Source organism: Pongo abelii, chromosome 6 (genome assembly GCF_028885655.2).
Source record: "Pongo abelii isolate AG06213 chromosome 6, NHGRI_mPonAbe1-v2.0_pri, whole genome shotgun sequence".
Lineage (NCBI taxonomy): Eukaryota > Metazoa > Chordata > Mammalia > Primates > Hominidae > Pongo > Pongo abelii.
The window spans coordinates 35,309,544-35,335,323 of record NC_071991.2 but is presented as its reverse complement, the minus strand read 5'-3'; the positions used below and the strand labels follow the sequence as shown (position 1 = coordinate 35,335,323).

Genomic DNA, 25,780 nt, shown 5'->3' with positions numbered 1-25,780 from the left:
AGCAGGCTTACCCTCTTATGGATGTGGAGCCCAATTCATGCTTCCCTGTGTGGTCTGCAAAGTCCAAATGGAATATGTGGTTTTAAATGGATCAACAGGTATCTGATCTAAACAAACACACACGGGGTAAAGGCACCTTTCACCCAGGCTGCAAAAAATTCTCACAAGTAGTGTTCCAAGGAATGTGACCTCAAAATAAAAATTACTCACAAGAAAGAAGGGCAATGTGAGCAAGAATCAGTTGAGGCAAAAGCAGTTGAATCAGACCCAGATATTGGGATGTAAAATGAGTATATTTGATATATACTTATTTACATATATATATATATATATATATAAAGAAAATGCTGGAATAAAGTACATGGGTAAAGAACAGAAATATATCCCCAATACTAGTCAGCTTTGAATAAGAATCAGATAAAGCTTGTTGAAGTGAATGATACATTTAATGAATGATATCAATCCCATGGAATTAATATTCAATGGGAGGGATTTTTTTATTATTATTTTACTTTAAGTTTTAGGGTACATGTGCACAATGTGCAGGTTAGTTACATATGTATACATGTGCCATGCTGGTGTGCTGCACCCATTAACTCGTCATTTAGCATTAGGTATATCTCCTAATGCTATCCCTCCCCCCTCCCCCCACCCCACAACAGTCCCCAGAGTGTGATGTTCCCCTTCCTGTGTCCATGTGTTCTCATTGTTCAATTCCCACCTATGAGTGAGAACATGCGGTGTTTGGTTTTTTTGTCCTTGGGATAGTTTACCGAGAATGATGATTTCCAATGGGAGGGATTAACAGTTGTAGACTAGATGCAGTTTAAGATATAATTAGCAAACCAGCACACAGATCTGAAGAAGTTAACTAGTATGAAACATAGACATGTAGATGGAACACAGGAAAGAGATGTTTCGATACGTGGAGGATAGAGTGAAAAGATCTACCACACATCTGCTTAGAATTCTGAGATTGTAGAGAATGGGAGAAATTAAGATAGTTCCAAGAGATGGCAATTCCAAGACTTTCTAGCTGAAAGACATCCATTTTCTCATTCAGGAAACCCAATGAATCTAAAGAAAGATAAATAAAAATATATTCACACCCAGCCATATTATAGAGACTGCAAAACAACAAAGGCAAAATGAAGATGTTCAGAGCAACCAGAAGACATTACCTCCAGAATAACAGTGAGTAGGCTTACAGCAGACATCTGATAAACAGAAAACACAGCACAGTAGGAGAATATTTTTAAATAAGAGAGAAACAAGTGTTAATCTGATTGATGCATCCAACAAAATTGTCCTTCAGGAATAAGCCTAAAGAAAGATACTTTATACAATAGAGAGCTGACCACCAAAAAATATTTACTAAAAGAACTTTAAAATAAGAGTCTAAAGGATGAAATTTAGGAAGAAGGAAAATGATCCCAGAAGCAAAGTCATAGAATCAAGAAGGAGTGGATAAAACTTAACTGTTTACTAAGCTGTACACCAGTGGAGCTCAGCTGGGGGCAACATTGCCTGCCTTCCCCCAGGAGACCTTTGCAAGGTATTTGTTACCTGGGTATATTGTGTGATGCCGAGGTTTGAGATAAGAATGATCACATCACTCAGGTACTGAACATAGTATGCAACAGTTAGTTTTTCAACCCTTGCCCACCTCCCTCGCCCGTCTCATAGTCTCCAATGTCTATTGTTCCCATCTTTGTGTACATAAGTGCCCAATGTTTAGCTTCCACTTATAAATGAAAACAGGTGGTATTTGGTTTTCTGTTCCTACATTAATTAACCTAGGGTAGTGGCACCCAACTGCATCCATGTTGCTGCAAAGGACATCATTCCATTCTTTTTTATGACTATGTAGTATTCTACGGTGTTTATGTACCACATTTTATTTATCCAGTCCACCGTTGATGGGCACCTAGGTTAATTCCATGTCTTTGCTATCGTGAGTAGTGCTGCAATGAACATAGGAGTGCATGTGTCATTTTGGTAGAAGGATTTATTTTCCTTTGGGTATATAACCAGGAATGGGATTGCTGGGTAATAGGTGGCTCTGATTTAAGTTCTTTGAGAAATCTCCAGCTACTTTGTGCAGTGGCTGAACTAATTTACATTCCCTCCAACAGTGTATTAGTGCTCCCTTTTCTCTGCAGCCTCACAAGCATCTGTTATTTTGTGACCTTTTAATAATAGCCATTCTGCCTGGTGTGAGATAGTATCTCATTGTGATTATGATTTGCATTTGTCTGATGATCAGTGATGTTGAGCATGTTATCATATGCTTGTTGGCTGCTTGTTTGTCTAATTTTAAGAAGTGTCTGTTCACGTCTCTTGCCCACTTTTTAATGGAGTTATTTGTTATTTGCTTGCTGATTTGTTTAAATTTCTTATAGATGGTGGACCTTTGTTGGATGCATAGTTTGCAAATATTTTCTCCCATTCTGTAGACTGTCTGTTTACTCTGTGGATAGATTCTTTCACTGTGCAGAAGCTCTTTAGTTTAAATATTCTTAGAAAACAGGTACTGGGAGCCAGCTCAGCTTTAGGCCAAATCATCAAGTAGGTGAACACTTCAAAGGCACCCCCGGCTGGTCAGAACTGCCCACCACCAAGTTCTACTCAGCCATGGGGAATTTTTCTGCCCTTCCTGTAATGAAGGTCTGAGTGCTTGGAAATCAGATTCCTTTCCTACTGCTGTCTGTACCCTTAGGGCAATAGGCCAATCAGAAATAAATAGTACCTTCAGCCATACCAAACAGATTGGCCCTTCTGTATGTATCTTTGCTTTCCTCATGTCTAGCCTTAGAAACAATTCTTATTTATATTTTACTTCTAAATTCTGTATGCTTTTAAAAAAGGGAGCTCAATATTTTTGTTTTAGAAAGCTTGAAACAAATGAAGTATAATAAAATTAATTTCAAGTAAGTCAGTATTCTTATTAATTCCTCTTGATATGTCAGGAGCTAAACCTCCCCACCTGGTAACACTGTGGCACTGTTGACAACTATGCTCTAGGGACATGGAGGGACACAAGCGCCACCTGTGGGGAGCCTGGGATGTGCAGGGAGCCAGCAGGTGGCCAGATGCTCACCTTTCTTTCTCACGTGGGGCAGAACTGCCCCGAGCGCCTCTACCTCCACTCGCTGTGCTTTTGCTGCATCACACACACAAATGTCAGGCGTGGGTAGGTTGAAAAAGAATATGGCTTTTGACAAGGCTGCTGCTGTGGCCTGGGCAGGAGAAGCAGGAGAGAGACAGGCAGCTGAGGGGTACACCATGCTCTAATGTTAGCCTCCCAGTTCAGGGTAACCTCCCACTGGTAGCAGAGTTCATGTCTGGGCTCCCAGTGCCCTCCAGTAAGCTAAGAAAACCAGCTCATCTTGCTTCTAGGTAACAACAAGGGATGACAGATATAATTTAATGGTCAGATCTCAGGGACCATTGCGCTGTATGTCTGAGTGCAAAGACTCCCTTTCTGTGTGAGTGAGCACTGGTGTGTCTTCTCCACCAGAGCTTAAAACTCCATGGAAAGGGACTTCATTAAACGGAGAAACCGCAGTGGGTGTCCTGTTCTAATTTCAGCCTACTTTTGAATAGGCTTAGCTTCAAGAAGAGATTCAGGGCCAGTGATGGGAGCCCACAGTGCCTGTCCACTCCTGGCTCGGGCTGTGGCCCAGCACTTTCTGGGTAATTGGCAGCTGATGTGTTGAAGGAGCTTTAACAAGACAAGCAAACCCTGACTTCAGACAGTGTCCAGACGGGCATCCATTTGGGTCACTTCACAGTTGCGGGTGTGAGTGCTGCTGCTGGAGCCAGGCCAGCTTTGGGCAAAGGCAGACTGATGGGTGCCTTTGGTTATCTTCACTTCCTGCTTGTAGCGGGCATTGTCATTGCCGTCTCAAATAAAAGAATGCCAAACGGGAGCAGTGTAGTTCTGTTTTCTCCTGGCCTCTGTGTGTGTGTGTGTGTGTGAATGTGAGTGTGGGTGTGTAAGACAGTGTGTATGAGTGTGTGTGAGTGTGGGTGTGAGACAGTGTGAGTGTATGTGTAAGTGTGAGAGTGTGTGTGTGGTGGGTGTGTGAGTGGGTGTGTGGGTGTGAGTGTGGATGTGTGGGTATGAGAGTCTGTGTGTGGGTGTGAGGGTGTGTGTGTGTGAGAGAGGGTGTATGGGTGTGGGGTGTGTGTGTGGATGTGTGTGTGGATGTGTGGGTGTGGGGGGTGTGTGTGAGAGAGGGTGTGTATGAGTGTGGGTATGTGAATGTGTGACTGGATGTGTGTGAGAGTGGCTATGTGGATATGAGAGTGTGTGAGCATGTGTGTGAGCATGTGGGTGTGGGGGTGTGAGAGGGTGTGTGTGGAGTGTGTGTGGGTGTGAGAGAGTGTGTGTGTGGCCTGCATGTGTGAGAATGTGAGTTTGGGTGCATGTGTGTGCATGAGTGTGTGTGTGCATGAGAGAGGTGTGGGTGCATGCGGGAGAGTATGTCAGTGTGTGTTAGCATGTGGGTGCGTGTGTGAGTGTGGGTGTATGTGTGGGTGCGTGAGAGTGTGTGAGAGTGTAGGTTTGGGTGTGAGTGAGTGTATGAGATGAGATAGTGTGAGAGTGTAGTGTGTGTGTGAATGGGTGTATGAGAATGTGTGTGTGTTAGCATGTGTGGGTACGTGTGAGTGTGGGTGTATGTGTGTGTGTGGGAGAGTGTGTGAATGAGAGTGTAGGTGTGAGAGTGGGTGTGTGTATGAGTGTGAGTGGGTGTATGTATGTGAGCGAGTGTGGGTGTATGAGTATGAGTGTGGGTGTGTGCATGAGTGTGGGTGTAGGTGTGTGTGAGTGTGTGGGTGCATGTGAGTGTATATGTGACTGTGTGTGTGAGTGTGTGTGAGTGTGTGTGTGAGTATGAAGTAGGCATAGTGGTTTCATTGCATTAACATTTCCCCCCATTGGCTACAGTCTCCACCACTCCTTATTACACACTTAGTTCACGGCCTCATTTTCTTACTTGACTGGTCCCTGAAGTAATTTTAATTTGTCATCCCTGAGAGAACGAATCCCCATGTCACACCTATCTTTTAAAAGTCTATTCTTAGGAAGACATTATTTTAGTCATTTATATATTAAGTAAAAATTAAGCTCTCTGTTTTTTCTCCCAAGGATTACTTAGCTTTAATTCTTTAATTCTAAAACAAAAGGGTTTTGATCTTCCAATGTTTTTAAAGAAGAGAATCTCTTTAAAAATTTGTCAGACAACCTTCTTCTCTCCCCAAACAGGTGGTCAGATGCAGTTGACATTACTTTCCTTCTCTTACGGGCTTAATTTAGGAATCTGTAAATGAGCCAATTATCTACGAAATAATTCTACAAAGATTTCAGCTTCACCCATGCTTCCCAGGTGGAAAGTGAGAGGCCACTCCCTGCACTGGCCTTGGTGCTCCGGGTGGCCCTATGGCCCCTTGGCTCCTTGCAGAGGCGGGGGTGCAGGCCGCCAGCACGTTTGGCTGCATCCTTTCTGACTGTGTATCTGTTAGGCAGGCTGGCAGATTCCAGACTGCCCATCAGGTCTGAACCATCAGCAAAGAAGGTCTTCCTCATTCTCCTCCTAGCTGTTCTAATGTTTGCAACCAAATAAATATGTAGTGTAAACCCTGCCACTAGTTTTTCCCCCTCATAATTGACCTAGCAAGTTCCTGTTGATCTGTATTAATGGGAGGGAATTATTCAGGAGAGGATTTAAAAGATATTAGTAGACAAGGGTCTTGCCTGAAGCTAAAGCCATAAAGAAGGAAAAGTTGTCTGTGGTGCCCGAGAAGAACACTGTATTGCCTCAGATTGTCAGGCTGCTGTATTCGTCATCTATTGTGTGGTACGTGGAGTTGTCTTCTTACTGAGACTCAGAAACTGACAGCCTCTGGGGACAGTTCTTAATTAAATCTCTTTGTGTGAAAATCTGTTCTCTGACAGACAGTGGAAAGACAGAGAACAGAAAAAAATTCTTTTCTGAATGGCACAGGCAGCAGCATCTCTCTGTCCTTAGTTTCTGTTGCTATAATCCTTGTGGTGGAGGCTGGAAGGTAGCTTGTGGATCAACTTCACTTCACATTAGAATTAGCTCTCTTTTTGAGGGAGAAAGTAGAGAGGGGCAGGGAGCTAGGTGGGGAGCCTTTCTGTGCCTGCCTGGATTGATGAAGGGACATCACATGGCAGGGCACCTGCCAGCTCTCAGGGGGTCGGGGACTCAGGCTGCAGGGCAAGAGTCCCCAGGTGGCAAGGGCCCTTCTGCTTGTCAAGTTTGGAGGGAGAATTTGGCTATATCCTGTGCTGGTTTGTTAAGACAGTTTCAGAGAAGAAACCTGAAGAAGGACGGGGGAGAGGTTTAGTTCCAGGTGACTGCTGAAAGGAAGACATCATTTTCCAGGTTTCTTATAGGTGGTGAGGAGGGCTGACAGGTGCAGGCAGAGCCACTTGCACTCCAGGATGCCTGTGGATTCTGAGTACTTATTAACGAAGATTTTCTATCAGTGGCCCTGTGGTATGACCAGACTTGAGTTCAGGCAGCAACCTGCCTCGAGAAGTCACCAGACCTGTGGGTGTGTTTTCACTCCATAAAAAGCAGAGTTGAAAGGAATCACTTCAGCATTTTCAGCATTTTCCTCCAGCTCTGAAATCACACAGTTACAGGTTATCAGAAGCTAGTAAGACTTCACTGTATAAATGGAAGGGACTTCGTGACTTGCCTCTACGTGCACCGTAAGGGTGTGAGCTGGAAACAGGTTTTCATAAACTGGGCAGCTAGAAAAGGCACTTTCGCCATCTGGTGACAGAACTGTGACAATGATTTTGGGAGGCTGCTTGTCCTGGGCTACGCGGAGAGACTGCTTTGTCGTTCATGCCTTTCACTAACTTCTTAATCTGAGGTCATCCAAATAATCATGTAACAGGGTCAAAATGAATACAACAAAAGTGGTATGTGCAGACAGGGAGGTCCTCTTAGTTTAGAACATTGCTTTTTCTTCCGTGGCTCCCAATATTTGCTGATGGCTGAAAGCAATTGTTCTTATTAAACTAAAGTTTCTGTCTCTGTTGGGATATCCCAGCCTTTTGGGCAGTCAGGAATCTGATCACTTCTGGGAAGTTACTCAGCTTTTCAGGCGTTATCTCCCAAACCTACGGCCATTTTTCTGAGTGCCCCCTACACCAGCTCCAGGCTGACTCAAGCCAGGGTGGTGGCATCTGACCTCTTGGCTTCGCCCTCATTCCATCCTCCTCCCTCGGGTCCTTCTTTCCAGACAAGAAGATGCTTCGCCTTCCTTTGTTATACATTCTTTCATTCTTCCCACTCTATGATTGAACCTCCAGACTTTGGCTCTCGGTCTGTAAAAATCAAGCTCAAGAAGTACTGATAATGGCCACTGTCTTCCTAGAAAGCCTGGCCCTCATGATTCTTAAAAGCACAGCAATTATGTAGTTACTTGTTCTACTTACTTGTGTCTGCTCTCTAGAAAACCAAGGCTTAGCCTCTTTGTGTAGATGCAGTGGTAGAAGGGCCAAAGGGAAACATTGGTGAGAAAGAAATATACAGGTGTTACTTCAAAATACTGTCGTTCTCTCTGCCATGACTACTAGCACATTTGGCCCTCCACATCCACAGATACCACATATACAGGGCCACCTGGAAGGGACCTGAGCATCCTTGAATTTTAGTATCCAAGTAGTTTCCTGGAATCAGTCCCCCATGGATACCAGTGGACGACTGTAATTCATCCCTGTGGAGTGTCCATCATGAGCCACTCACCGCTGCAAGCACTTTGCCAACAGCAATTTAACCATCCTCATTTTACAGATAAAAAGACTGAGGCACAAGTTTCAGATAACTTGCTCAAGGTCCCACAGTTAATCAGGGGCAGAATTGGGCTTGATTGTCCTCTCCCGCTATGCACATTTACACTGCACTAGACACCTTTGATTTTGCACTCCTGTGACCAGGCAGTGACTGCGAGAACTGGTACCCCAGCGGGTTCAACAGGTAACTTCCTCCTTCCCCTTTCTAACATTAGGACATGGAAGCTCAGGAAGGAAAAGGGACTGGCTGGAGATGGCGCAGTCCAGTTCTAGAGCTCCTTCTCTTCCTGAGAATTGCTGTACTGTTGCCACATACACTATCGTTCCTCCTGTTTCCTTGGCCACCCTTCCTACCCTTGCTCTGGAAGCCTCCTGTCCTGGCGGCCGGAGGTCTCCCTATCTGCGCTGTGTCCAGCTTTGCATTTTCCCTCGGGCTTGGCTGGAGGAGGCCAGATGTCGGAGTTACTGCACAGCCTCCTCCCTGGGGAACCCTCATGGGGTTTCAGTGGGAGAAGGGAACATGGGATTCCTCCTGTGCATCTCATCTTGGTACTGTGATGTCGGGCATTCAGGGGCTCACCTGAGGCTACAGGGCAGGCTGAGGTTCAAGGTCCAGGACCGAGTTTCCCACGTCTCATGGCCTACCTGGGTCTCTAGATCTGGGAGAACCCTCGTGCTTATTCCTTTATAGTTAAGATGCCTGGCAGCTGCTCCCAGAGGCCCTGACAGAACTTTAAATTGGCTAATTATCCCACTCTCTGTCTTTGCTTTCTTATGGAAGAGCTGCAGCCCAGTAAAGCATCACTAAAATCCTCCATCAGATGGCTACTGGTTGGAGGCGATCAGTGGGATTTGGAATATTTCCTGGCATTTTTCAGGTACTTCATAAATGACCTTTGATATGGAACAAATTCATATGTGAGATTTTTAAAAATATGTGTTTAAAATGTATCAAATGTGCCTAAATAATATGCAGACTCTGTCCAGGCATCATTGGATGCCACTTTTTTGTCACATTTGTTTCTAACCCTCTTTTTTTTTAAATGAAATTGAAGTGTACAGATAGAAACAAACCTGCCCTCTCATTCATTCTGTCCTGTCCCTTTTCCTTTCTGTTCAGAAGTAGCTGGTGCAGTGAAGTTGCTACATATATTCCTGCACTGACTTTCTTATTTTATTCATGAGCCTGTATCTGTAAGCAACACCTGTGTGTACATGCGTTTTCAAAGACTGACATTGATAGAAGCAACATAATACCATATATATTCTTTTGCAACTTTTTTTTCCTGTTTATGTTTTTGAGATTCATCTGTATTGTCACAGGTATATTTGTTCATTAATTTATAACTGCTGTCTATTATTCCATCTGATTAACACCACAATGTGTTTATCCACTCTCTTAATGGTCAATTGTTTCTAACTTTTTTCTATTGCAAACTGTTAGGGCTTTAGGTCTTTGATAGATAGCATATAAATGGCATGCATTTTTTCACTTCAAAGTTAATAACCAACTGAGAAGGGACACAGAGTCCTAGATCAGCATCCTGGACTGGGAAGTGCAGCTAGATGGACAACACATTGCTGGTAGACCAGGGGCATTTCTGAACCTCAGCAGTCTGAGCAACTCAGAGCCCACCTGTACGGGTACCTGCAAGGTTTCTGAAAGGAGGGCACAAACGCGCTCATTCTGTGGACTAGCCAACACCAAAGAGCTAATCAGAGAGGCTAAGCAGAGCTGGCTGTAGAGTTTCTTTGAATGCCTCCTCCCGGAGAGACATAACTGAAGACTGGAAGAGAAGCAAGAATTTCTGTCACTCCCGACCCTCCCATTCTAACCTCCTATATATCCCAACCCAATGCCCTTTTGCCCATTTGCATGCTAGCAAATGTAAGAACTCTGGTTTCCCTTCTCTTGGCCAAGACCTGATGTTATCAGACATTCTTTTCATGCAGCTCGAATCTGCATGAAATACTATCATTTGGTTTGCATTTTTCTGATTTTTAATGAGATGGAACGTTCTTTTATACATTAATTGACCATTCAGATTTTCTTCTTTTGCCACTTAATAGAGCATTCACAGTTGAGGACATTGAGACGTAGCAATGTTAAGTGCTTGCCCAAGCTTACACCAATAAATACGTTGGAATTTGCATCCATGCCTGTTAGCTGCACTGTCTTTGGCCCTTGTAATAGACAGGGTGTGTGCTCAGCAGGCAGGTATGTATGGGTGCTGGACCCAGAAGCTTGAGAAAGAAATATTGCATGTAGTTTGAAGAGGTTATTGTTGGTTATTGTAGATCCAAGTTGGTCTTGTCTTATGGTGCAAGGACCCTGAGCACAGGATATTCATCACCTCATTCCACATTCCCTAGGGTATACAGGCTGTATTCCTAGTGCCTTGCCTTCCCTCTCTACCTGCCCAGTCTGATCCACTGTTGCACTTCTTCATTGTAGTTCAGTTCGGCCAGTCTAGAATGTGGAGCATCCTTTGGGCACATCTCCATCCTCATCCTCTTGTCTACGTGGTCCTCTTCTCTTTTCTACCTGTCTCAATCCTTCCCACCTGACTTATCATATTCCAACTTCTCTGTCAGATAATTCCAGCCAGAAGTGACAGCACTGCCTTTAAAACTCTCAATATGCACATATCTCAGTTAGCGCTCAACATTTTCAGTCATTTTGTTAGTTTCTCTTCTATATATTTACGTCTCATCTCCCTAACCAGACTGAGCATTTGAGGTGAGTGACTCGTGTATTTCTTTATATCTCTCCTTGAGAACACAAGGAGAGATAATGTAGTAAGCCTATGCAATTGATCAAGAGTAGGATGGCTGGGTTGTTGATACCATTTGTGGGGCCTGTTCTTAGTATTGTTGCCCCAGGTCCCATGTGTATGTAATCTCTAATCAGCAAGACGGATGTGTATCTTTCATATGTGAATTTGAAAACTTTTGTCAATTGTGTAAGTATGAATCATCAATTATTTATTACACATTTTTAGCTGTTTAAAGAAGACATTGACAGAGGGAGTAGAGCAGAGAGTTAGACGTCTGGAATGGGTGGAGTGTGGTGTGCAGCTGTATGTGCCCTAGGTTCCGAACTGGAATCAGGACCTTGAAGTTCACTTTCTGATCTCAGGCTTTGCATTTATTCGCTTTCCACACAGGCTTCACACACTATCGGTCCCTTCTTTAAAGTCACTGCTTCAGTATCTATGCCTTCTATTCCCTTTGTGGATTACATGTGTAATTCAAATAATGATCCCTCTCAATAGAAAGGTTTACCTTTATTCCCCATTCTTAAGGGTTGGTTGCCTAATCCTTGAGCAGCTCTTTGTGAAGTGTTGAGCAATTGTTCCTATAGCAAAGTTGTAGATACTATTTTTGTTTTCATAATATGTTGTGTAAGTTTATTTTAGATCTTGTGTCTTTCCAACCATTTCTTTCTTGACTCAGTCAGTATTTCTTGAGCTTGTTCAACATTTTGCACTGCCCCAGTTACTGTAGCCATCATAGATGTGACTGAGAGATGGCCCTGGCCCTTGAGTTGCACTGAGTCTAGTTCACCACACTTTCTGCACACATAGGGGTTAAGAACCTCAGTGATAGATCATCTGTGTCCAAAAGGCCTGGCAGGCTCCAGGGGTTCCAGAGACTTAAAGAATTTCAAGGAAGGGAAGGATTGGGAGAGGCAGATAGGGGGTAAGGGCCCCTATCTGGGAAGGGGGCGGACAGTATTTCAGTGTTTCATTGGTTTCATGTTAGTCTTATTTTGTATCATTGCAGAATCCAATAATCTGAAAGTTAGAAAATATCAATGCAATATCTGTACTAATGGAAGAAATAGCAAAATGGGAAGAAGAATATACTTCATGCTGAATAGTTGTAGTTGAGAAAGTTCTATGCTGAAGTTTCTTAGCTCATACTTTCTTTCTTCTCTATGTTTAAATTAACTCCATCTATGAAACCATTGCAATTACTTGGAAAATTGTTCTGGGGTTTTCATGCCTCCCATTTGTCTGCTCATGAGTGGGCATGTGCATTCAGCCTGGAATTACTCTCTAGCCACCGAAAGCCAGTGCACTTTGCAGCAGTGGAATTTCCTGGCACCTATTCCAGCAGCTCACAATCACAAGCTCCAGATTAGACATGTCATGGTGGTCCTTATTCAGGTGACAGGATTGTGAACATAGGCATCTCTTATTTCTCACAGAAAGATGTGTTTGAGCTGGATTTGAGAAAAATATGTTTGCATTCCCAGGTAGGTAGGCATCCCGGTAGATGGTGAGAGTTGCTGCTGTTGCAGACAGGATAGAGTAGGAGGTAGTGTCTGAAAAATACTTCCTACCTTCTATAGTGGAAAGACATTCGAGACATTAAAAATCAAGCTGCTTTCTGTAACATTTCAGAGCCTGGTCCTTCTCGTGGTTATAAAGATTATAATCACAGTTATGAAATTAAACAAGGCAAAGCTTCTTACAGATGGATGCCTAATTGGACTTAAGTGTACTAACATAAAATATATGCAGTGCAATATAAAGCTCCTTAACTGCTGCTCATATAGGAGTGTTAATCCCAACTCTCTACCACTTACCGTCATATAGAGCTTTAGTTTATGTATGTCACTTGATTTAAGCAGTGTCGTTTTATAGGCCTCATTTTTCATTTAAGAATTGTTTTGTGTGTAAACTCTATTACCCACTCCTACTTAATTATTCAGAAATAGATTCAATATTTATTTTACAGTCCTTGCTGCCCATGTACATATGATATAGACATGTCTATAATTATTGAGCATTATAAAGGTCTAACTAATTATGAGTAATTTTACTTTGCCATCAAGTTAATATCTTTACAAAGCCTCTGCTATGCATGTAGCTATGACTAGCCTCTGCTAGTCATAGTTGAAAAAATATTCCCAAACATAACCATTCTTCATTGTTTTGCTTCAGGTTTGAGGGTGTATCTCTCAGATCCTGTTTAACTGCTGTCTTTAAGACAGAGGCACTGTGGTAACTGTGAAAGCAATGTGGATGAGTGAGAATGATTAGTCCATCAGCTTGGAGACCCTGTTTGTGGGGGTCAGGTCCAATGTGCACACCTTTGCTAATTTTCCTTACCAACCCCTGCTATTATCTGTATTCTCACCTTCCTGAAAAATGGTATAAGTAGTATTCATCTCTCTGGCCTCAGGACTGGAATGAATAAATGAACACATAGAGAATGTCTTCATTCTCACTCCCAATCCCAAGAAACCATGTTCTTTGGATCCAACAAATTTTTTCACTACTCCTGGAACACAGTAGGGGCCTTCAGAATGAATTCTTTTCTCAAATGCCTAACTGTTTCTCCAGGCTATGCATCTAAATTCTATCCATGCAAAACTTGGAAGATTGTGAAGAATGATATTTCTGCCATAAGGTATTCTATATAAAATGTAGGTGGTGATTTGCTAATAAGAAGTACTAGTGCTTTAAACTTAGGTTATCCCTAGTTAAGTTTCTTCTGGGAAAATGATAACTTTAGAAGAGGAGAGAAATTTGCGTCATCTGATTGGAAAAAAATGTGCATGGAAGTTCCTGCTGCTGGTTGCAGAGTAAATGATGTGCTGGGCATCTTGCCTTTAGTTTCCATGTGGGACAAAGAGCACAGCCTGGCAAAAGGCCCATGGTGCTTGAGTTGGCAGGTGGGGAACCATCAGCTTGGTGGGTGCTTAGAGTCAGAGCAGCAGCTTGGTATCTGACCAGGTCAAGGGACAGGCAAATCTTTCACCTCACTCCTAGACATTCGGGTCAGGTGCCTGGGCCTGCTGACCACGCCAGTGGGGATCCAGCTATGGGTTGGTGAAATGAGCTTAAAAGAGGGTCACTGTGACCCAGAAGGCCAGATTGGCCCTGATGACTGGGGATTAAAGCCTCACGTCAAAGCTAGAACCCATGGCTGGAGCCACGGCTGCAGCTTCCATCTGCTCCTTGGCAGCCTCTCTGTATCTCAGGAGGTGGAAGGCACTAGCACATTTTCCTGGAGGACTCTGAGCAGGAAGCTGCTTTTATGAGTGTACCGTGGCCATCCTGGGGCACCAAACAGAGCCCTGTTTGGAATGAGGGTCCTTAGGCAGTGTAGGGACTGGAACCATAGGAAGAGCTGGCCTGAATCCAGCTGGGTCTCTGTCGGATGTCCCCGGAGGACTCGTGTGGAGTTCAGTGGTGGCTTTTCCTCCCTGATGTAGTAAGGCTGCATCTTCCTCAGCTGGCTGCTGAGTTCACGTGGGCACTGGGTTTTGTGTTTGTTTTGTTTTGCTATTTTAACAACATTCCCTTCCCTACATGAGGGCTGTGCAAGGCCTAGGTTTGAGCTCAAGTGATGTCTTAATGGAGGGAAAGTGCCCAGTTTCATCCATGTTGGTATCAAAGATGGCTCCGCAGAGGAGGCCACGTTTGAGCTGGATCCATGACAGGTAGGAGTTTATCACATGTGAGCCAGGGAGACAGGACAGCATTGAGGAGGCCACTGCTTCACCAAACGAGGAGCATGGTGGAGTGGGCTCAGGGGGTTGGCATGGCTGAAAAGGACAGGTCATTATTTTCATCTGTTGAGTCTGGGCACACCTGCTTAGTTGGGTGAAGTCTGATCAGTGATCAGGGCCCAACACTGGCAAGTGGCCCAGTGGCCCAGCAGGTGGTCTGAGATGGTGAGGCAAGAAGGTTTTACTGGAAGGTGGGTTCATGGGTTAGGATTGGAGCTGCCTCAGGCCTAGGACAGCCCGCCTGCAAGAGATGGGAGCATAAACCAGATGAAGGCAGGGTTCTTTTATGTGACCTGGATCCTGGGTAGGGATCCTGGAGCCTCCTTATCAGATGAGAAACTCTGACTTCAGGGCCAGTGACCAGCTTGAGGGCTTTTGCCCAGGCAGAACTAGCAGGGCACCTGGCTGGCATCTGAGGGACTCACACAGCTTTGCCACTTGCTGTCACCAGCCTCACTTCCTCTGGGAATTGAGGCAGGCCCAAACCTGGGATGGGAGTACATAGGAGCCCAGCATGGGTGCTGGTGAAGGCAGATGTAGGTGGTAGGAGGTGAGGCCTGATTGGCGATTCTAATTCTAAGCATCAACTCTCATTTTTTAGAAGTGAACAAACATCCAAACACAATCATGCATCACTAAATGATAGGGAAGCATTCTGAGAAATGCATCCTTAGGCGATTTTATCATTGTGTGAACATCATAAAGTGAACTTACACAAACCTAGATGGTGTAGCCTATTTATTACACACTTAGGTTATATGGTATATCCTATTACACACCTAGGTTATATGGTATAGCCTGTTGCTCCCAAGCTGCAAACCTGCACAGCACGTTACTGTCCTGAAAACTGTAAGCAGTTATAACACATGGTATTTTTGTATCTAAACGTAGAAAAGATATGTAAAAATAAGACATTGTAATCCATGGGACCATGTCGTATATGCAGTCCCTTTTTGACCCAGTTATGGGGCACATGAGTGAAGCTGAATCAGGATTTCTAAATATTTAATGACAATATAACTGACAATCAAATTTTTTACAAAGCTACAAAACCTTTGAGAAAATAGCATGCTGGCCTGTGTGCATGCCTTTAAGCAGTATTCTGTGGCATGGATTCAGTGAAATTTCAGCTCCAGTGGCAGTAAGAAGTGTTTTGTTTCCAGGCCAGTGATCTCTGCCCCATTTGCCAAGGTGTGCGCCTTCATGCAGAAAGCTGCTGGATGAGGCTGATTCAGGGCCTGCTGCCTAAGGACCTGGAGCCTTTTTGATGTGCAGTTGGACCTTTATCTCTGGTCCTGCTGTATTCCAGGGCCCTCCCTGGCGACATGACATAGGGCGTGCTCTGGCCTTCTTTTAAATTCCCAAATGGAAATGGTGCTTTTTATTCCCTCCCTGGTGTATGCCTAGGTGAGGAGTAGATGCAACGTTGTGCTGCTTCGTGAGGACAGACCTCACTATCTGACCCTCTTGCTCCTTGCTGACTATCCTGATGTCTATAGGGGATGGTGCTTCCCTCCCCTGGGGCAGGGTGTCTGGCTCTCCATCATGTAATCCACACCACCTGGGCTTGAGGGCTTATGCTCTGAGTCCTTCCAGCTGAAGGTTTCTGACACGCAATAAACCATGTCTCTTGCAACTCAAGATCTTGGCTTTTAAAACTCAGAATCCTGTTCTCATTCTGCTTGCTATGTATATATCCCCCTTGAGACAAAAATGCTACAGACTGAATGAGGGAATTGGTAGGAGACAGAAGGAAATGAGACCCACAATGATGACAGCAACAATAAAGAGCACCACTGGTTATGGTAGCAAAAAAAAAAAAAAAAAAAAAAACCTAATTGTGCCAACAACAACAAAAGAAACTCATCTCAAAAACAGGCCTTTATATTACTTCAAGATTGATTTTAGCTTCTAAGGCTATATTGCCAACCAGGTCAGCGTTTTGCCTCAGGCTACTCTAAAGTTTTTCGAAGTTTCCTTTCTTTTTTACATTTTTTTGGCCAAGTACACATATATACACTCCTTAGCCCTCACTCCCAGCAGGTTGACTGTGGTCTAGTGCCTCAGAAAGAGACATGGTTAAACTCAAATTGAGCTTTTGCTTCTTGTAATAGCCAGTCCACTCAGTGGAGATTTCAGTTTTTAGTGTTTGTGTTGTATAGACAAAGGGAGCATCTGTGAGAGTTACTCATGTTCTTTACCTTACAAGTGGTATTTGTGTCATGGACATGGGGCACACAACTCAACTGGGGTCTCCCTGCCCCTGGGAAAGCAGGAACTCAGCTTGATACGACCCGTTTCCATGTCCCCCATTTCCATGGTCTTTCTAGTGGGTATCCCCACTTCCCAGTTTTGCTTCTGATGGCTGGGTCTGCATATGCTCTTCCTGCTTTGTCCTGGGTCAGCCAGATCAAAAATCACTCCATTTGTGGTAACCAGGAGATAAATCACCACGCCCTGTGTGAGTGACCGTGGAGGGTCCCATTAGCCATGTACAGCTTTCTTGGGAATGGCTGGTATGCTTGATTTGGATAGCTCAAGAAGGCAGAGTATGAGCCCATGGCTGGAAAGTACAGAGAGGCAAATGGAAGCTTGGTTTCTAACAGAGCATCGTGATGCTGGATAGTGGGCGGAATGACCTGGAGGAGATTGGAATCACCATGGACTCGCAGTCAGGAGCCCTCAGTGGAAGAGCACCTTGTGCTCACAGGACAGACCTGCCCATGGCATGTTGCCTAACACCTCTGAGTCTCAGTTTCCTGTTAGTACAAAGGGTCAGTAATTTGAGTACATGTATTTTAGCACTGCTGTAGAAGTTCGGTGAGGGGAATATTCATAGAGCCCCCGGCCCTTGGCCCCGCTTGGATGCCACTCTGTTTCTTCTCCTTCACCCCTTTCCCCTTTCCTATTCCAGTATCTTCGTAACTGGAAACACTGGGAGTGTTCCATGTGAGGCTGGGTGGTGACTTGACAGGGTTATAGACAAGGGATTCACCTACATGGTGAGGGGATGGGCAAGAACTCAGCAGCAAGTTTTTATTTGTTTAAGTTTTAAGGAGATGAAAAACGTTTCTTCAAAAAAAAGTTTAATAAGAAACCCAATATGCAGACCACAAATTAAACAGTGGCTCTGGCTGGACAGGAGAGGGAACATCATAGTGGCCCGTCCTGTGCGTTTGCACCTAAGACAACTCACTAAACACCCAGCATGCCTGTGTCCACACTCTGAAAACCACTGGACTGAATCATTTTTTAAACATTCCTAAAACACTTAGGTGTCTTCGCAGAAAGTTTAGGGAAAGAAAAGTATGACCCTGTAGGGCCAGGTGTGGTGGCTCACTCCTGTAATCCCAGCACTTTGGGAGGCCGAGGTGGGCAGATCACTTGAGGTCAGGAGTTCAAGATCAGCCTGGCCAACATGGTTAAACCCCATCTCTATAAAAAATCCATAAATTAGCCAGGCATAGTGGTGGGTGCCTGTAATCCCAGCTACTCAGGCGGCTGAGGCAGCAGAATCGCTTGAACTCGGGAGACAGAGGTTGCGGTGAGCTGAGATCGCGCCACTGCACTCCAGCGTGGGCGACAGAGCGAGACTCCATTTCAAAAAAAAATATATGACCCTGTAGGATAAACTTGACAGCAGGCATGACGCTCTGATTGTGGGCTTGTGTTTCAGGTGTCTCCATGCGAGAGGTGTCGCTGTGAAGCCAACGGTGAGGTGCTGTGCACAGTGTCAGCGTGTCCCCAGACGGAGTGTGTGGACCCTGTGTACGAGCCTGATCAGTGCTGTCCCATCTGCAAAAATGGTATGTGAGATCCCCGTTGGTGATGGGGTGCACTTCCCACCCTGATGCACAACCCATGTGCTGCTTCATGGTAGACAGGACACATATGGATATGTGAGTTTCAACCTATGTATCTATACACATGGGTACACACGTGTGTAATCTTTCGGCCACAGTGGTTCTGTAGCAAGGCCTTCTCTCTCTTACTGGCATCAGCACCATGTTTTATGGATGTTAAGAAGTTCTTTGGGGAGAAATTCAATTTCCACCTTTGAGGAGAGTCACTTATTTTAATTTAACTTTGTTTGTTCTCGCAAAGCTGTTTCTATCTTTCCAAGACAAATTAAACACACTGGTTGGGCTCATTTACTTTTCATTACTAAGTGAATTAAACTTGGAACATAATTGAATATTTTTCATAAGCAAATTAGGCAGGAAGAGAGTCCCTTCCTATTCCCAGTGAGAGCCCCTGGTAGATCAGAAGCCTTGCCTACTTTATGAAAATGAAGTGGCAGGATGTCCTCGATCCTAATTTGTCATGGGAGAGTGTTTCCTCATCCTGACAAATGATGATTACTCTGTACCTGAGGTACTGAGGGCATTACACTATAAGACGGTTTTTGACGAGAGTGCATTCCCAGGCTGGCTGGGCCTGAGAATTATGGCCCGGAGGGCAGTTTGACAAGAGGCTGAGCAGAGCTTGGGAAACAGCAGACAGAGGGGACACACCCGGAGTCCACAAGGATCTGAGTGGCCTCACTGACAGGAGCGACTGGGCTTTCTGGATGTTGCCTAGGGCATGCTGTGGGGACCCCTCATTGAGAGCATTCAGAGCTAACTTGTGACGCTGTCGGCCGTTCATGTGAGTTGCTGGACCGAGGCTTGATAGCTGTGTGGCATGGGTTTGGTAAGTGGCAGACATGTGTCGGTAGATGGTGACACAGGGGTGGTCATGGTGCTCAGACAATTCCCAGAGTCCATGTCATGACAGTTGAAATTGTGTGGGCCATGAGGTTCCATGGGTACCTTCGACCATGTACCTGTACATATCCAAATTTTATTACAACACATGGTAAAACTCTTGAGGTAAATAATTGGAAGAAGGAATGATATGGCTGTTGAAGGATAGACCTGAAAGAACAAGATGACTGTGTTAGGAATGTCATAATCGTTGTAGCATACTACATCCAGTCCTCCAAAGGCAAGTGGACAGTGTTAAAACAAAGATGTCACAGAGTGTACTTTATATAGGGTTGGCTGGTCTCTTGTGCATGTTAATTATGAAGAAATCTTGAGATAGGATTCCATTAGACAAGAATGAGGGGGACTTTGAGCATGTAGTGTGTTTTTTTAAAAAAAAAAAATGATGTTGAGACACCAGCTTTGAGATGGAGGGAAATCAATACAGTTTACTCTACTAGTGTTAATTACCACTAATTAACACTAATAAAGGGGGAAGAAGACTCTGGGATTGGGGAAGGAGAGGCAGATGGAGAATCTGGCAGAGTCTCAGTGTGGCTTTCAGCACACCCGCTGAGGAGCCCAAGTGAGTGCCTCTGGTCTGCTGGGAGATCTGAGGGCTGGCGCTCAGGCCATGTGCCCTGCGTGTCGGGGGTACTGGACAACAACAACTCTCACTGCGTCAGGGGGTTTAGTGAATGGCTTAAATATGGGTTGCTCAAATATTTGGCGTCTTAACTACCCAAGATATTCCATGTTTTTCCTGTAAATTTTGATTGTAGACTAAGTCTTGGCATTAGATAGCTGGGAATCCTAGCTTGGGTGTTAACAATAGGTGAGAAGACAGGATTTCAACCCCTGGATTTTTTTTTCAACCTACAGAAAAGTTGAAATAACTGTCCAGAGAACAATTGCGTACCTTTAGCTACACCTGTTGCTAACACGTTGCCGTATTTGCTTTGTCTCTTTCTTTGGCCCTCTGTCTTTGGTTCTCTCTTGCCCCATCTCTATATATACATAACCCAACACCATCAATATGTTTACTTATTTTTTCTTTCCCATAAGACACACAGCACAAATTCTATTGAGACTACCACCAACCTGAAACCTACTGAATAGTGTTCAAGATTTTTTTAGAGTTTTTCTTTTGCCCTTAGGATTTATCCTTCTTAGAGCATATATTGAGCAGTTATTTGAATTAATACTTAAAAGTGTGCAGATATGTTAAATTTACAAAGAAGTAATTTATTTCTCTGTTCAATTTTTTCATTTAAGATATAATTATATTTTTGAGTAAAAAATGTACAAAAAGTAAACACTATAAATATTATATACTCAGAGATTCACAGTTTGTTAGTTTGTTTTAATATTGCATTGATGGTTTTGGGAGATGGTTGTTGTCCTGATGGTAGACTTCTAAATGTTGACCCTTTAACTCTATATTTTGAGAGGCAGTATGGGATGGAATAAGGCAAGATTTTGTGGTGGCCCATTAGAGATTTTTAGAAGGGAGATGAATATGTTTTTTAAAGCTAGATTTATATTACAGAAAGACTTCTATTATAAGGCTTGATCCAGTTATATCAAAACATCAACAACCTATTTTGGGGAGTATAACTGGAAATAAATTTAAATATGTCTAATCATGCACATACAATTACATTTCTTTTATTCACCAGATAGAGCTTGGCTTTCAGCTGTCTCTAGTTATAGGGTATTCTGACCTTGACAGGGAAAATGGGGTTTGAAATTCTTAGTAAAAGAGAGTTGCTTGAAAAATGAAAACAGTTTCTATGAAAAACAAATGCTCTATAATAATGACTGAGATTAATGAATAATTTACAGTAGTCCAACCCTGCCTCCCCACATAAACAATGTTCTTGTAAAAAAATTGTATGTTTGATATATCACAGATTAGAGGACATCAGAAATGAATGCTTTATATGAAATTAAAAGCTTGGATAGACTTATCTTGGATGAAATATGAAGGTTTTAACTCTTGATCTCCATAGACCGGCCTTTACTCCTCACTCTGGCATGTCTTGACCTGTAGCATTAAATAGCTCTTTCTCCGACAGAAGGAAAATTACAGTTCAGTTGCTAGCTGCCAAAGTCACTTGCATCAAAGGAGCAGAAGTTGGAAACCAAGAATGCCTTGAATATAAATAAATGATCACAAATCAAATGTACTTTAATATATTCACTTTGTTGACTTGTGCAGATCAATCTCCCAGTGTTTTTCTTTAGATAAAATGGATGTTGCATGGCATTATTTGTTTTTAAATTCCCCCCCCACAATGTTACAAACAGTGAGTGTTATTTGACTTTCAAGAATTCAGCTTTTCTCTGGTGATAGCTGCGCAGCACCCATTCTGATCAAACCCCTTAGTTTTAGACGTGCTTGTCTGCATTAAGTAGGCACTAGGCTCCCATTAGCGATCAGAAGGCTTCCATTCTGCAAGTATACATGTCGTCTTACTTTATGGATCCAAAGAAGAAAAATGATAAAAGTAGGACATTGGTGTTGAAATATGAGGACTTTGTCAGAATTAGCTGTGCTTCTCAAAGGTGGAATATGGTATCCAAGGGAGGATATGACATATGCCAAAAGCACAAAGCCACTGGATATAAAGGTTGTATATCTCCCTGAAGTATTACTGCCACCTGATGATTATTATTTGAAGCTTTATTTTCACAGGAAAATATTTTTTGGAGGAAAGTGAAAAACATTTATGACACTTTAAAGATAAACACTGAGACGTCAAATTATTAAACATACTTTCATGGGAAAATATGTAAGAAGCACTGACTGAGAATTAGGCAGAGTTTTGTTTGTTTTCCTGTGTATTTCATAGAGTAGGATAAGATGGTAGTAAATGTCATGCAGTTAGACAAAACAGAATGGTGTGTGTGTGTGTGGTAATATCAAGATCTTCTCACAAAGAAAAGCCTGCTTCTATATGGTCTCACCATTGAATCCTTCCAAAATTTTTACCAAAGAAATAATACAAATTTTATGGAAACGCTCTGTGATTATTTTCAGATTACGTGATTGTGTCCATAAAAAATAAAGGAATTTACAAATATCAAAACGAAGAGTTGATTTTAACAAGGATGTTTAGCAAGATCAGTGTTTGAAAATCAGCTATATTTCTATATACCAGAAACAAATAGAAGTGAATTAAAAACTAGAGTTTCAAATAACATCATACAAATCAAATACTTGGAAGTAAATCTAACAAAATTGTGAAGTCTCCATACTTAAAAAACATGAATCTTTATTGAGAGAAATTAAAGAAGACCTAAGTAGAAGGAGGGATATATCATGTTCATGATTGAAAGACTCAATAACATAAAGATGTGAGTCTGCTTCAAAGTAATCTATTGATTCAGTACAAAATTCTAGCCAAAAATCCGACTGCTTTCTGTAGCAATTATCAAACTGATTCTAAAATCCAAATGGTATACAAAAGCTAAAGGCTGGCTTGAGAAATAGCCAAGAGGAACAACAAAGCTGGAAAATGTACAAATATGAAGACTCACTCAAAGAGATAGTAATTAGCCCATTGTGGTTTGGTCCCAAAGAAAGACTGACAAATGGAACAGAACAAAGTCAGAAAAGGCCTGTGCATGTAAGACCACCAGCTGTGTGACTAAGCTGACATCACAGGACAGTGGGAAAGGAGTAATCTTACCAGTGACTTGTGCTAGACCAACTGAATAGCAGTATGGAGATGAAAGAGATCATGATTGCTACCTCACTTTCGACAAAAAATCATTTCCAAACAGATTGCTGATTTAAATATGAAGGCTAAAACAATAATCCTTTTAGAGGAAAATGTAGAACAGCTTTATCACTTTGAGTATGCAAAGGTTAAAAGAACATTAAAAGCACTAAACATAAGGAAATAATTTACAAATTAAACTTTTTAAAATTCAGAATCTTTGTTCACCAAACAACACTATTAAACAGGCACAATACAGCCCACATGTTTTGAGAAAATATTTGCAATACGTATAATTAACTAATATCTATTTAAATAATTCCAACACATCCAAATAAAGCAGAGAGATACCAAAGAGAGAAAAGTATAAGGAGAGATTCCCAACTTTCTTTGTACATCAATACCATTTTCCCAATTCCTCTGGTCAGCAAGATGAGTTTTCTTACTGAGTTTTAGGTAGTGGGCTGCCTGCATTATTTCTGTAACATTGCATTTTCATGATAGGTCCTGTTCTTGGTGCATATATGAGAGAAAAAATAAAAAATAGAAAAAAAGAATTTCCTGTTCTGCTGGAATTAAATTAGTGTTAACCTGACATAGATTGTGATCACTTAAGATGCATTTTGTTATTCCTAGAACAATCACTAAGAAAATCAATAAAGGAATTAAACATGACACATGAAAGAATTGTATATCTAATTTTAAAAGGCAGTCAAGGAGAAACAGAGGAACAACTGTCAGGAAACTGATAGAAGGCAAGTAAAATTATATACATATATGTACTTAACAACAGAGCCCCAAAATACATGAAGTAAAAATTGATAGAATTCAAAGGATAAATAGAAACTGAAGTAATTGTAGTTGCAAATTCTGATAAACCATTAATTCCTAGAAAATCTAGACAGAAAATGAACAATAATATAGAAGACTTGAATGGCACTATATAGTGAACTTGATCTGACATATATGTATAATATACCACCCATCCACTGAAGAATACTCATTTTTGCCAAGTGCAGGTGGACACTCTCTACAGTTGACCGTATGCTAAGACATAAAACAAGTCTCAATCAATTTAAAGGACTTAATCATATAAACCTTCTTTTTTGAACACAACAGAATTTGAAAGGATTAAATTAGAATCAACAACAGAAAGAAATCTGGGAAATTGGAGATTATTTGGAAATTAAACAGCACATTTTAAATAACCCAAGGGCCAATGAAGAAATCTCAGATATTTTAGAACATGCTTTGAACTGATTTAATAATGAAAACAGGACGCACTGTAGATTATTGGATGATGCTAAAGCAGTATTTAGAAGGAAATGTATAGATTTAAAGACCTATCTCTGAAAAGAAGAAAGGCCTCAAATCAGCAATGTAACCCTCTACTTTAAGGAACTAATAACTGATCAGCAAATTTTACTAAAAGTGTGCAGAAGGAACTCAAAAATAGGAGCATAAATCAATTAACTAGAAAATAGTAAAGCTTAGGAAAAAGTAAATAAAACCAAGTTAGTTTTTGAAAGCTGGTTCTTAACAGTATTGATAAAATTGACAAAACTTTCACTAAACTAACCAAGAAAAAATTAGAGAAGACACAAGTCAGGCATGAAAGAGGGGCGTCACTACTAACCCTGCAAAAATGAAAATGATTACAAGGCAATACTATGAATAACTCTTTGCCAACAAATTAGAATAGTTGAAAGAAATGGACAGATTCCTAGGAAAACACAAATTACCAAACCGACTCAATTCATTTCTGAATTGTCCTAAAACAAATAAAATACAAATTAATAATTAAAAGCTTCCCACAAATAAAAGCCCAAGCCTACATACCTTTACTGGTGAATTCTTTCAAATATTCAAAGAAAGAAATAATACCAATCTTTTACAAACTCACTCAGGAAATAGAAGCAAACAAAACACTTCCCTGTTTAGTTTCTGCATTTGTTGTGACCACAATACTGAAGGTAGACAAAAACACCCCACAAAAAAGAAAGGTAGAGACAAATTTATTTCAATGAACATAAATGGAAATCTCCTTAACAAAATGAGTCAATATCAGCAATCTGAATCCAGCACCATATAAAGAATTATACACTTTAACCAAGTGCAGTTGATTTCAGTCGTGCAAGGTTTGGTTTACTGTCTGAAAAATCAATTAACATAATACATTAATAATGTAAATGATAACAAAAACCACATATGATCTCAACAGATGCAGAGAAGGTATTTGAAATATCCAACACTCATTTATGATTGAAGCTTTCAACAAACTAGGCATAAAAGGGAACTTTCTCAATCTGATAAAGAGCAACTATGAATAATTCACAGCTAACAACTATTATGGATACTCTCTCAATACTCCTAAAATCTAGGAGAAGGTAAGGATATCCATATTGACCACTTTCATCCATCAATGTAGTGGAGGTCCTATATACAGAGAGAAAGAGAAGGCGGGAGATAAAGAGGAAGGAAAAGGAAATTAAGAAGTGTAACTGCCTTTATTAGAAGATGTTATACTCCTGTATGTGAAAATACCAAGAATTACACATACACGTGCATACACACACATACACATGCACACACACACATACACATGCATACACACACACATTCGCACACACAACTATGGGGGCTAATAAAGATTAATACCAGATATATATACAAAAATATACATTTTTGTAGTATACAATGGATAATAAAAATAAAGTTAAGGAAATAATTTCATTTAGAACAGCTTCAAAAAGAATAGATACTTAGAAACACATGTCACAATGCAAGATTTGTATACTAAAATCTGAAAAATATTGCTGAAAGAAATCAAAGGACATATAAATAAATGGAGAGACATTTCATGAGTGTAAGACTCAATGTTGTCAAGATGATAGTTCTTCCCAAATTAAAATATAAATTCAATACAATTCCTACACAAATCCCA

General features: G+C 41.8%; 1 protein-coding gene across 2 annotated transcripts in view; it reads left to right on the top strand.

Moving 5' to 3' along the window:
* The window catches only part of VWC2 (von Willebrand factor C domain containing 2), a 147,524-nt gene that overhangs the window by 9,343 nt on the left and 112,401 nt on the right, over positions 1 to 25,780 (top strand). For both annotated transcript variants that reach the window (XR_002915797.2, XM_054559196.1), the window contains exon 2: positions 18,043 to 18,172. Coding sequence is in view for 1 of the 2 variants with exons in the window: in XM_054559196.1 (XP_054415171.1) it covers positions 18,043 to 18,172 (130 nt within the window). In the remaining variant the exon portion in view is untranslated. The remainder of the gene's footprint in view (positions 1 to 18,042; positions 18,173 to 25,780) is intronic.